This window comes from Arvicanthis niloticus, chromosome 6 (assembly GCF_011762505.2).
Source record: "Arvicanthis niloticus isolate mArvNil1 chromosome 6, mArvNil1.pat.X, whole genome shotgun sequence".
Classification (NCBI taxonomy): domain Eukaryota; kingdom Metazoa; phylum Chordata; class Mammalia; order Rodentia; family Muridae; genus Arvicanthis; species Arvicanthis niloticus.
Genome location: NC_047663.1, coordinates 2,507,219 through 2,520,032, shown reverse-complemented (window position 1 = coordinate 2,520,032; position 12,814 = coordinate 2,507,219). Strand labels below are relative to the sequence as shown.

Genomic DNA, 12,814 nt, shown 5'->3' with positions numbered 1-12,814 from the left:
CAGAAGCCTGAACCCTTCCCCACCCCACCCCACCCCACCCCGCACAGCTTTCTTGCTTGCATGCCATACCTGTGGCAGCGGTACCCTCAGACTTGACAGAAATGAGAACTAGCCAAGTCCTGTCACAAACATCAGACACACACAAGGTTTTGCTTTCTGGATGGATAATATCAGGGAGATGGACTCAGAGGCCACAGAAGCATAGCCATGGCTCTCTGAATCCGTGCATCTGGCACATAACCCGAGCCCTGGACTCCAGCATTGGCTTGCCTGTATGTGAAAAGTCCGAGCAGTTTGCTTGTTTATGGCTGTGCTACAGTTGGTCCACTGAGATGTGTTAGCTCCTTAGCATAACAAAAAGAAAAAAAACAGATTGGGGGGAAGTTCTCTGGAAGAGACTTGTACTAAAGTCAAGCCACAGGAGGAAGCCGCTCTGTACCTGTCTTGTCTCCCCAGGGAACGGCTATATTTTTGCCTTTTGCATTTTTAAAAGAAAACCCATCAGGAACAACAGAGCAGGACAGGTTGGTGTGAGCTCACTGTTTCAGGAGGTTGCACTTCTCTGCCACAGCAGCAGGAGTGGGAGGCAGCAGCTGTCCACAGTGTGGTGGTCCAGAGGGATATCAGAACCATTAACCCTCAAAGATCTGTCACTAGTGACCTAATTTTTGCCCGACAAGCACCACCTACCTCATCACTGCCACCACAAAGGGAATGAGTGTTCAAACACTTGAGCCTCCAACGACCATGCATATGACGTCATGGCAGCTCACCTTTCCCAAAGGACCCGAGAAGCGTGAGGAATCTTGTAGACCGGAGATGAAGGTGGGAGATGTTGTCATCCAAGTGGGTCTCTGAACCCTCAGGGACCTGGGTTAGGCAGGGTGGGTTCAGTTACCAAGAAAGATGTTACGCTTTGAACAGCAGGTGGGACAAACAGGACTGAGAGGGCCACGCATTGTGGATGACTTAGAGCAGAGGGTGATCATTTAAAATGACTTGACACAAAGTTGAGATATGGCAGGCTGGGCAGATGACCCAGGGGTGAAGCACGTGTCCGACAACTCCAGGTCCCCTAAACCTATGTAAAGGGCACCATAGGAGGCATCTCTAATACCAGCACCCCAAAGAGAGATGGGAGGCACCAACAGGAAGATTTCTAGAAGCCCAGGCGCCAGCCTGGTTGTAACGAGCAAAAGATGCTGCCTCAGCAAGGTAAAGATAGGACCCAAGGTTGTCCTCTGAGCTCTACATGTGCATAGTGACACTTCAATTAAAACACACACACACACACACACACACACACACACACACACACACACTTAAAAAAAAAATACCTCAGTGGAAAGCCAGGAACTCTCACCTGATTCCTAAGTGCAGGCCAGAGCCAGACAGTAATGACCTACTCACGTGTTAGGTATATGTTCCCTCTGCCTTCTTGTGGCCCCAGCAAGCACCATTACAGTTACCCGGGGCTGTGTAACACCCCAAAGCAGGTAAAAACCAGCCAGTTCTCTCATCTCACAGCTGTGGGCTTGTGAGGCGCTTGTCGGGAGGCTCATCTCTGTCCTGCACCTCAGCTATGGTGGTACACCTCATCCGGGCTGGAACACACCACCATGAGTTCCGTCTTAGTTGCTTGTCTTGTGACTGAGATAAACTGACTGCCAGAGACAACTTAAGAAAGATTCTCCATGGTGAAGCAGAGCGTCATGGCAGCAGGAGCTATGGAAGAGGAGCCTGCTCACATAATAATGGATAGCAAGCCAAGATGGAGGGCTAGACCAGGGACAGGTATAACCTTCAAAGGTAGTCATCAGCACCCTTCCTCCAACCTAGCTCCACTTTCTAAAGTTCCCGCACCCTCCCCAAATAGCACAGCTGGAGAGAGAGTTCACATGCAAACCATAACTAGTCCTGACTGGCTTCTTTTCCAGGTTGTGTGGGCCTCTCTTGGCTTGTTGGGTGAGTTTCAAGAACAAACAGAGAGAAGTTCCAGAAAGGAACTATTCTGTGTCTGTAACCTGGATACATCATGGTGATCCTAATAATTCACACACTCCCTCCTGAGTCTGCTTTGTGTAGTTGGGCCCTGGAAACCCTTCTCTGGTGAGTGCAAGGTTAAGCTCCATCAGCAGAGGGCGCTGGAACTGCAGGAAGGCCTGGAGGCAGAGGGGGGCTTCCTCTTTCCCTCTCTTTCTACCGAAGGGAGAGGGGCCAGAACTTCACTTCCTAGCCCCAGACCTTAGTTTTGGGCCCAGCACCCTCTTTTCTCTAGCCCTGCAGTTCCCAGTGAACCCTCTTTACAGACTCTCACCTCTTCTTACAGAGTGTTCTACTTGTGGCAACACACAGGCCCCTTTCTGAGTCTTGTGACCAGTCAGCACCTCTCCCCCAGATAAGCCTGCCACTGTTCTTCTTCACCAAAGACAGCCACACACTCCACCCCGACAGTCTCCCCAGCTTAGGCACAGCGTTCTCCCAGGCACTTGGCAGCTTCCCACAGTCTCTTTCTTGGCATTTGCTGCTCATGTGCTCCTTGAGTTCCTTCCTGCATGCACTTTGGTTGGCTGCAGGTCTCAGGCCTCAGTGTCACAGTTTTCTGCACAGGTGACCAGTACAGCTTCCGGCTCTTCTGGCATGGGACAGAAGTGTCAGCACAGAAGCAGTTCTACCAGACTTGCAGTGTCTGTCTGACCTTGGTGTTGAGCTTGAATATGCTACTGAGTTTCTTGCTGCAGGAAATGGTTGTCCTGCCCATGTGGGCATTGCCTAAGGAAGCTGCTTCCACTGGCTGGTGATGATAAAGGACCACTTACCATAGCATGGGATCCAAGTAGCTGTAGTAGGGTGACCAGAGCAGAGGACCCATCAGTGTACTGGGGCATTCACAGCAGTCCCGGCTTCTCTGAGGGATCACTCCTGTCTCACACACAGCTCTTGGACCAGCACTGCTGAGAGTCAGAGCCTTTGCCACAAGAATTCCTTCCCGGAAGTTAGCACCATGGTTAGGGGTGTGGCACAGTGGTAGAGTACTTGCCTAACACAGAGATCCTGCATCCTGTCTCTAGCACCAGAGAGAGAAAGGTTAGGACTCTGATGGAAAGACAGGAACCCTGAACTCTAGAGAAGACTGGACTTACAACATTGGATCTCCCAAATCACATGACTGCTCTCCAACTGGAGGGGCTTGGCAGTGGCCAAGGGACCTGGAGACCCACGTTTAGGGATCTTTTTTATGATCCCACATGTGGCAAGTCCTTAGGAGTCCCCATCCTCCTTGACGACCTTTACAGTCACCTGTTGTTGCCCTGAGGCCTAGAGTTATACCCTAGGGTCCAGGCACATGGTGTGACATGGCAGGAAATGGCTCAGATGGAAATTGAGACACTTCCTCTGAGGGACTAAAGAGAGATGGCTGTCGTGGCATCAGCAGACAGAATCTCAACAGTCAGAAGCCTGCAGAAGGAGGATTGTGAGTTTAAGGCCTGCCAAAACAGCCTCAGAAAATAAAAAGGAGCAAACGCAAAAGATTTTGTGTTCTGAAAAGACACAAGGCTTCTGTCCTCTCCCTTCCTCTTCTGGTCCTCTGCGCATGCGTGTGTGCGTGTGCGTGTGCGTGTGCGTGTGCGTGTGCGTGTGTGTGTGTTGCTTAGTTTAGGTTACTGTGATGAAACACCATGACCAAAAGCAAGCTGGGGAGGAAAGGGTTTATTTTATTTGGCTTATACTGCCACATGGTCTATCATCTAAGGAAAGCAGGACAGGAACGCAGACAGGAGGCAGGAGCTGGTGCAGAGACCATGGAGGGTGCTGCTTATTGGCCTGTTCCTCATGGCTTGCTCAGCCTGCTCTCTTATAGAACCTAGAACTACCAGCCCAGGGATGGCACCACCCACAATGGGTTGGGCTCTCCCAAGTCAATCACTAAATAGAAAAAAAAAAATACCTTACAGCTGGATCTTAGGGAGGCATTTTCTCAACTGAGATTCCCTCCTTTCAGGTGACTCTAGCTTATATCAAGTTGACATAAAACTAGCCAAGACAGACAGACAGCAGAGAGGATCCTTTTAAAATATAGAAACCTTACTGGGCATAGTGGCTCACACCTTTAATCCCAGTATTTAGGAGGCAGAGAGAAGCAGATCTCTGTGAGTTCAAGGCCAGCTTGGTCTACATAGTGAGTTCTAGGACAGTCAGAGTTACAGAGCAAGATACTGTCTCAAAAATAAGTAAGTAAATACATTTAAAAAACATATTTATTCTTAGCTTGCAGGCTGTACAGAAAGGGGAGGGGAGATCAAGCCGGGTTTGATTCACAGGCCATGGTTGCCAAATCCTGACTTATAGACAGAAAGAGTTCAGACATTTCCAGCTCTGTATTGGCAGAGAACTAGGAAGAATGTGTGGGTGTGCTTCCAGAGTGTTCAGGTGGAAGCAGAGCCCTCCCTGGGCAATAAGTACCACTAGCTACATTGCTGCATCCAGCAAGGCACTGGACACTGTGGTCTGTTACTTGACAGACTGGACCTCAGTTAGTGACTCTGGGATGTCGAGACATCCTAGCACAGAGTAAACAAGAGTGGACAGAGAAGGTGGGTGTTAAGTGCAGTAAAGCCATTATCTGTAATTTCAAGGCCATCTTGGTCCGCATAGCAAGTCCCAGGCCAGCCAGAACTACACTGGTCTTGCACAAAACCTCTGTCCCACACCCCAAAGCATGCCCTTGATTAGGGCTTAAGAACCACACAGATGGGAAGTTCTAACCTTCTAGTAAGTTCCACCAGTGCTGCCCTTTATAGCCACGTTGACCACAGGGACAGGGTTCCATTACTGAGATTTCATGGGGCCAGTTGGCCCACAGAGCATCGGAGACTAAGATACAACAGCTAGCCACTAAGGCCAGCAGCTGAGCCTGTTTAGGGCAGCTGAAAGTACAGAGAGCCCTGGAATACAAGATTCCTGGCTAGTGAGAGGGTCCCTGGAAATACAAACAAGACAAAAACCAACCCTGCAGAAACTGCTTCTAAGTGACAGATAGAAGGAGCTAGAACCCTAGGTCTGGTAGCCAGAGCCTGCCTCAAGTCGTGATCACCATAAACTTTATTCTAATCCTCGTGTGCTGTTCTTAAAACCAAGTCAAGACTGGGAGCCTCTTATGGCTGAGGAATCACAGGAGCCACTGCTGGGACACCAGAAAGCCCCCTCCATGCCTTCTGCTCTTGTTAACAGGAGTTGTGGATGGGGGAAGGGAAAATGCAGGCTATTCAGGGATTAGAAGGTGCTGCCTGCCGAGGGATAGTCACTGGGTTTACTCCGTTCATGATGTGTGGAGCCTGAGGCCAAGGCTGAGCCTCAGAAAGGTGTAAATGAACAAGAATGTTTAGTAATTGGCCCAGCTGCTTGTACTGCCTCTCAAAGGGATGATTACCGCGGGGAAGCAGGAGGACTCCCCTCCTAACAAAGACAATGGATTCACGGCAATGGCGCACCTTCGGGGGCTGTCGGGGTGTAGAGCCCCGCGCATGGGTGTCTTGGCTCCCCACTTGACTCACCAAGGGCCTACAGAGGGCAGGTGGGATCAGAAAATCCCTAGGGTCAGTGTGTCAGTCCCAGAAGCAGGGCTGACTCATTGGTAGCCCAAGGACTGTCCACAGTGAGGAGACTAGGGGACAAAGGTGACAGCACCGAATGGCAGGTGAACGTTGGTGCACACACAGCTTCTCAGCAAGCACTTGTAGGTCCAAGATACTGGGTGTGTGCATGTTCTGCGCCAGGAGGGAGGGGGCGTCGGCTGGGCGTTTTTGAAAGTCAGGAAGCCCAGCTTAGGCTCACCCCTCCGAGGTGCACTGACTTAATCATAGTCCCATTTGATAAGCCGAAAGGGCGAGGGAGGGCGTTCTAAGTCCAGCCGCGCGCTGCGCTAGGGAAGAAACTGCTTCGCGTTCTGCGGCGCGTGTCTCCGCGCGGCCGCCGTAGGGCGGCGGAGTACGGTGGCCGCGGGGCGGCGGCGACGGGCTCGGCCGGCCGGCTCGGGGCCGCCATGGGCAACCTGTTCGGCCGCAAGAAGCAGAGCCGGGTCACGGAACAGGACAGGGCCATCCTGGTGAGGGGCCGACGGCGGGCGGGGGGCCGGGCCTTATGGGGGAAACTGAGGCGGGAAGCGGAGCGGGCCGCGCTTCCGCTGCCATCGCACGCCCAGCTGCAGACATCTGGACCGGCCAAGGCTCGGCCCGGAAAGACCGGGATTGTGTCTAGGGCCTGAGCGCTGATCGGTGAGAGAAGGCGACAGGAAGGAAGCCTGTGGCCTTGGCCTTGGCACCCCAAGGCATAAGTTACTGAAAGTTGCTAGCAAAAGCCCCCGGATAAAGATCCCGTGGGCGTGGCTGTCACTGAAAGTCAGTGTGATTCTTATTGGAAAAGGGTGCTCGTCCCCCATCTCTGCAGCCTCTTTGCGAGCAGGAGACCCCCGAGACACTCGTGTCTCAGGACAGCACCACTGTCAGCACACATCTGAACAGTGGAGAGCGCCAGGCACACAGGAAGGGAAGAACCTAGCCCAGCTGCTGCTGCCGCCGCCTGACCTGCTCAGATTGCTTGGTCTCCAGAGGCACAGCCTGGCCATCCTGCAGCTCCATTGGGTTCCCCTGTCTCCCCAGGCAAGATGCCTGATGCTTCGTAAACAGTTGACAGAAATAACCACCAGAGAAGAACACGTGTAGCCTAGCTCACGGTCTCCAAACCTGAAGGGTGGAAGTTGTGAACACGTTCTCTCATGTAGTTGATGTCCACTGTCGGGCAGACCCCAGAGAAGACACTTGGGTGAAGGTGGGGGGCCTGGGAGCGCGCATGCACACACACACACATGCACACACACACATGCACACACACACACACATGCCACACTAGCCGAGCTCCCAGATAGCCTGTTCTCCAGGTAACCTAAAGTCTATGGTGAATGATTTCTGAGTAACTTAACCTTAAAGGTGCCCATTGCCTTCACTTAAAATGGTCCACCTCAAGGTGCCATCCTGTGTGTGACATGTGCCCAGGGCCTGCACCTGTTCAACATAGCTCCATCTGAAGTGTCAGCATGAAATGGCCTGAGTAGGAGGACTGAGCACACTTGGCTGGTGGTTGTGCATCCACTTTGGGGCACCCGGTTGGGGAGGGTGAGGCAGAGGATGGCATGCAACTTCAGATCCTTTGTTACATTTGAACCTTCCAGGGCCTGGTGGCCACTCCAGTGACCCACAGAGCACAGGCTGCTCACATCCTTGTCCTCCTGTGATCAAGGAGGGCGAAAGTCCCCTCCTTGGCACAATGGGCCTTGGCTTGGGGCATGCCAATTGCAACTGCATTGTAAGACTGGAGGTGTTTCTGAATGTCGCTCCATATCCTGTGGGTGGCAGAGCCCACTGCTAGACAGGGCTTCCTGGCCCTTCCTGGTCATGCTGGGACTCATCAGGTAAACGCCTGGCAGAAAGTCACTGACCTGCACGCTTGTTCTCTTCCCCAGCAACTGAAGCAGCAGAGGGACAAGCTGAGGCAATACCAGAAGAGGGTCACACAACAGCTGGAGAGGGAGCGGGCTCTGGCCAGGCAGCTGCTGCGGGATGGCAGGAAAGAGTAAGGGGCACTTCCTTCCCAGAGGCTAGCATGGAGGGAGGGGAGGTGCTTCCCTGGGGCTGAGCCAGGGCAGACACAGGTGGTTTTCCCCTGCAGACGGGCCAAGCTGCTGCTCAAGAAGAAGAGGTACCGGGAGCAACTGCTCGATAGGACAGAAAACCAGATCAGCAGCCTAGAAGCCATGGTAGGCAGTGGCCAGGAGCCTTTGCCGGGAACCCGAGTGCTTATGGAACGGAGTCAGGGAGTGGGCCACCCCAGGGTGGGAGGTGGGGACCAGGTCAGGCTGGTGAGGGTTGAATGTACGTCTCCCAGTACTGGGGTAAGAGCTTCCTGGTTTGCCCCTGCTGGCTGGAGCCACTGAGAGGCAGTCAGCACCCTTGGAATGTTCTCCAGCATGTTCTCAGTAAATCTCAGCCACCACAGCAGAGAACAGGAAGGGCAGGACTTCCCTTCCAGTGACAGAAGCCTGTCACTCAGCTGGTCCAGAGCTAAGCAGGGCTTCTCAATCCCTGGCTGCTGCTTTCAGGTTCAGAGCATCGAGTTCACGCAGATCGAGATGAAGGTGATGGAGGGGCTTCAGGTGGGGAACGAATGTCTGAATAAAATGCACCAGGTAGGTCCTCATGGGGTCTGGCAGGCGGGCGGGCGGGCGCAGCTGCGGGGCCCAGGAGATCAGGGGGAGTTTGTGCCACATCAGGGCCTGAGTAGCTGGATTGGGGGAGTAGCTGGATTGGGGGGAGTAGCTGGATTGGGGGGGGAGTAGCTGGATTGGGGGAGTAGCTGGATTGGGGGAGTAGCTGGATTAGGGGAGTAGCTGGATTGGGGGATGTACCAGTGCCTGACAGGGACCAGTGGGACCCGAGGGAGGTGTGGCACAGCTTGACCTTCGAGCTGGGTTCACTGGTGCTGAGAGGCAGGGAGAGCCTGCCTCCCCTCAGAGCTCAGGAGCAGCACTGGGTGGTGAGTGGGCTGGCCTTTAGCTGCCTTCTAGGTATCTGAGCAGGGTCTGGGGTGCATTGCATCAGGCCAGCAGAGTATTGTATTTACTGTAGACACAGGAAGTCTAGACACCACCCAGGAAAGATTTCCAGTTTTGATCTGTTTTACTCACAATTGTTGGGGTTGTTTTGGGTCTGGAAGGGTCTAGGCAGTGGAAGACAGGTCTGGCTCAACACCAAGGGCAGTCCCACTTCCTTGGCTTTGCTGAAGGAGAGACAGGATGAGGGCGTGGCCCCTGCTGTGGGCCGTCCTTTACCTTGTTGAGAGCTCTGAACCCTCCTCATCCTCAGGTGATGTCCATAGAGGAGGTGGAGAGGATCCTGGACGAGACTCAGGAGGCAGTGGAGTACCAGCGGGTATGTGTTGCTGGGCCAGGCTCACCCATTGCCAGGTTGGCACTTGTGTGGCTAGCCACTGCTTCCCGGGGAAGCCCAGAGCCCCCAGACGCGCCTCTCAATACCCTCCTCCTTCCACAGCAAATTGATGAGCTGCTGGCAGGAAGCTTTACCCAGGAGGACGAGAATGCCATCCTGGAAGAGCTGAATGCAATCACTCAGGTACAGAGGGCCCCAGGGCTGTCTGGTCCCCTGGAGGACGGGACCCTATGGGCCTCTTCGTGGCCGTGTGTCCCACTGTTGTGTCTGAGCCCAGAGTCCTGGTTTCCTAGTTTCCTTCCTATGGCGATTTTCATGTACTGAAGCCAAGCTTCTCCCACGCCTGTGCCGCAGCTGTGCGCGGAGTGGTTGGAGGCTGACCCTGCAGTTTGCTGCAGGCACTTGTGACCCATGTGTGGACAGAGAGGAAGTGCTGAGCCTGCCCTGCCCAGTCAGCCTGTGCTTTCTTCCCTGGTGACTCAGTGGAGACTCCACCTCTGCACTCCAGGCCCTCCGGGCTCTGCTGCTGTATGGCAGCTGTGTCCGCCTTGTACCCAGGCTGCGAGCTCTGTAGCTACCACACTGGCTGTGGCCTCTGCTTCCCAAGGTTTCCCTGTGTCCCCAGAGCCACCTGCTGTCCGCAGCCCAGTAAAACTGTCGGGGAAGTTGCACACTGGGGCCTGTGGCTACCCACCTGTTAGGGCCAGGAAGTTTATGAGATGCTGGGGAGACAGGCCACAGGATGACAGAGGCCACCTACACTCACAGTGCAGCTCTCCACTACAGCCCTTGGGGTTGTAGCCCCTCAGTGCCTCACAGCAGAAGCCAGCCGCCTGCTTCCCTCACAGCACACCTCTGCAGGCCCTGCCTTGTGAAGTGACATAGCTCCAGATCTCTGGGGACTCTGAGGACTCTTGGGGTAGCTCAACCCCTGTAGTGGCCTGTCACCTGCAGTGGCCATCTATAGGGACACTAGCTAGGGGAGTGCAGGGCCAGTCACCTGAGCAGGAGTCTGGCGGCTGCTGCATCCCTCTGAGAGCAGCTAGTGAGTAGATCCAGCCCTTGAGAGCCAGGGCAGCCTGTGACAGCACACACCCAGCTCACGCCTCACCTGTGCTTCTTGCAGGAACAAATCGAATTACCAGAGGTCCCGTCGGAGCCCCTCCCCGACATAAACCCAGGTACTGTTGCATTCTGTGTGTGGCCATGTTGGTCTAAGGTACGTACCCAAGTTCAGTAGGCTGCTCATCACGCCATGCCCACTGGCATCTCCACAGCACAGTGGGAAAGTGTGCTCGTGCCTGTGTCCGGGTTCCTCTCATGAGAGCCAGACCAGCTCACAGAGTCATGTTAACACATTAGCCGTGGGAGAAGGTTGTCTGCCACTTAAGCCCTGAAGGGCTTAGGTCCCCAGAACTCTTAGCCTTGGACAGCGCTGCCCCGCACCATCGTGGTCATGGTCAGAAGTCTCCACACACTCTGGTCAGTGGATTAAGTGGACACTCAAACTCAGGGGAGCTCCACAGTTCTCTCTGTTTCTTGGCAGCTTCTGGGCACTCCAGGCTGTGCCCCTGGCCTGTAGATCCATCTGGCTTCCTGCTTATAACTGATGTCCCTGCTGTGCATTCCCTACCCATAGCCTCTGGCCTCATCCTCTGAAAGCTCTGGTGCTCACCATGAACCATTGTTTTTCCACAGAAGCCCCTGCCAAGGCCAGATCCAGGCAGGCAGAGCTGGTGGCGGCTTCATAACCTGGCCTCTCCAGGGACTCCCAGGGATTCTCTGAGGACTGGCCCACAGAGCCTTTGGCTGCGAGTCAACCCTGAGGGCTCCCAGGAGGCCTGGAGGACTAGACTGGCCAGTGCAGGTGCTGACAGCTGGAACAGCAGCTTACACAGGAGGGAGCTGACGTCGGGGCACCACACTGTGCCCCTCACAGTTTAGTCTGGATGCACCTTTGTCTCTTTCTCCTTCTGGACTAAGTGGACCCTCGACCAGCCAGAGCCAGCTTCAGGCAGCTGTGGACCCCATGGTGCTGTTCTCATGCTGACCCAGCTTGTGTAACCTGTGCTCTTCTGTGAGGAAGCACCTCAGACCTCGGGGTCCCTGTGCTCCCTTCTCTTGTCTCTGTTCTCACATGAGCTGGTGGGGCTGCAGTTGAGGAGTTGTCACCTTGCCTGGCGTACTGATATCCCTCAGTGTCCTGCAGGCTGGTGGCAGAAACCCTAGGTGTTCTCCAAATGTCTTGGAGCATCTTTGGTAGCTCAGGCTTGATCCTCTTATGTTGGGGGAGGTGGACCGGGGGCCATCCTGCTGAATGGACAAATCTAGGAGCCTGACTTGCGGGTCTGTTCACAAAAGAACGATATGTTGAAGGTAGTAACAAGACCCTGTTTTAAATGGCATGTACCCATGGAGTCCTGGACACACGAAGCCACCAACACCCAGAAGGCACAGAACTCGGAGGTGACCTCCAGAGCCCTTTGCTTGTTTGATTATGGACAATCTCTGGTCCTCAGGTCTTAGAGGAACAAAGGGTCTTATGTGCCCTTAGGCCCTACTAGGAAAGCAGGGCATCTCTTCCTTAACCCAAAACAGGTCAACCTCAGCATTAAAGTTGACCCCTGCATGGTCTTTGGCCTCTTGGACTTGAGTTTGTTTTCTTGGTTCCCTGCATAGGACACATACACAGGTGGATTGGAGTGTGGCCTGCGATCCAGAAGAAACATTCCTAGCCACCATGCGAGGCAAAGCCGGGGTTGGGTGCCACATGCTTAGCAGGGGAGGGAAGCTTTGGGCTCACACCTTAGGTTGGTGAAAGTCTGGGACCTCTAGAGTCCCAGCTGTCTTTGAAGGTAGAAGAGAGCAGGGCTCTGGCCACTCCAAAGTGCATGCACTTGGGGCTGGTAGTTAGGGCTGCCAGAACCCAGGCCTAAAGCCATTTCAAGAGAGACCGAGTGGTTCAGGGTTGTACTGCACACAGGAAGCATCACAGCTGGTAGACTGCTGGCAAGTCCCCTCCATAGAGCAGCCTCCACACACAGCCAGGCTTAGCCCTGCTAGGTTGAATTCCGGTTCCTCAGGAGGCAGTGGAACATGCTTGGCAGCCACCAAGACCCACAAGTGAGGATGTGGCTTCTGCAGTGCCCGTGCCCACCAGGAGGGGCGCTACCCACTCCTGCTGCTGGGGTGCCTGGCTGTTCAATGAAGCTTGCTCCAAGCCCATGCCCCTGTCCTGCAGCAGTAAATCCAGGCCCTGGGTGCACCCATACCCTGCAGCCCCTCATTGCTGAGTGTGACCGAGCTGCAGGCAGAGCTTCACAGGCCCAGGAAGCCCAGATTCTGTTCAGCTCCACTGTGTCTCACCTGAGCCAGGAGGAGACTGGCTGTTCACCAGGGAGCTGCCCTCATCACCAGGGGCAGCCAAGAGTAATATCTCTTGAGTATAAATTTCCTTCTGGGGATTAGGTCTTGCTTTGTGGCCTATCCCGCCCTATGCTGTCTGCTGGCCTCTTAGCTTTCTGAATGCTGGGATGACAGATGTACCACTGTACCTGGCTTGGGAGTGGTAGCCCTTCGGTTCTACCCCTGATCTTTGATCTCTGGCCTTCTTTGTACCTCCTGCTTTACCATGTTCCCGTCAGCTAGTGTGGTTGGTATAGGATCACAATTAAGTACAAAGCCCGTGGGAGAGCTTGGGGCCTGCCAGAGACAGCCTCTGGAGGTGAGCCATGGTGTTGTGAATGGAGCCACATGGCCAGATTGGGACATGTAGGCCAAGCAATAGCATGGGGGCCCCTGGAAAGACACCT

General features: G+C 54.3%; 1 protein-coding gene across 1 annotated transcript; it reads left to right on the top strand.

The window, feature by feature from the left end:
- Positions 1 to 5,949: 5,949 nt before the first annotated feature.
- Chmp6 (charged multivesicular body protein 6) lies at positions 5,950 to 11,650 on the top strand. The gene is made up of 8 exons (XM_034507827.2): positions 5,950 to 6,106; positions 7,520 to 7,629; positions 7,726 to 7,813; positions 8,156 to 8,242; positions 8,919 to 8,984; positions 9,105 to 9,185; positions 10,129 to 10,183; positions 10,701 to 11,650. Exons 1-8 carry the CDS (start codon positions 6,044 to 6,046, stop codon positions 10,751 to 10,753), a joined length of 603 nt encoding a protein of 200 aa, XP_034363718.1. The 5' UTR covers positions 5,950 to 6,043; the 3' UTR covers positions 10,754 to 11,650.
- Positions 11,651 to 12,814: the final 1,164 nt, after the last annotated feature.

What these genes read in the sequence shown, in the direction of transcription:
- Chmp6 (XM_034507827.2), top strand. Translation starts at nt 6,044, where the DNA reads ATGGGCAACCTGTTCGGCCGCAAGAAGCAGAGCCGGGTCACGGAACAG. An exon ending in AACAGGACAGGGCCATCCTG is followed by an intron (nt 6,107 to 7,519) that starts GTGAGGGGCCGA and finishes TCTCTTCCCCAG; the next exon opens with CAACTGAAGCAGCAGAGGGA. An exon ending in TCAGCAGCCTAGAAGCCATG is followed by an intron (nt 7,814 to 8,155) that starts GTAGGCAGTGGC and finishes TGCTGCTTTCAG; the next exon opens with GTTCAGAGCATCGAGTTCAC.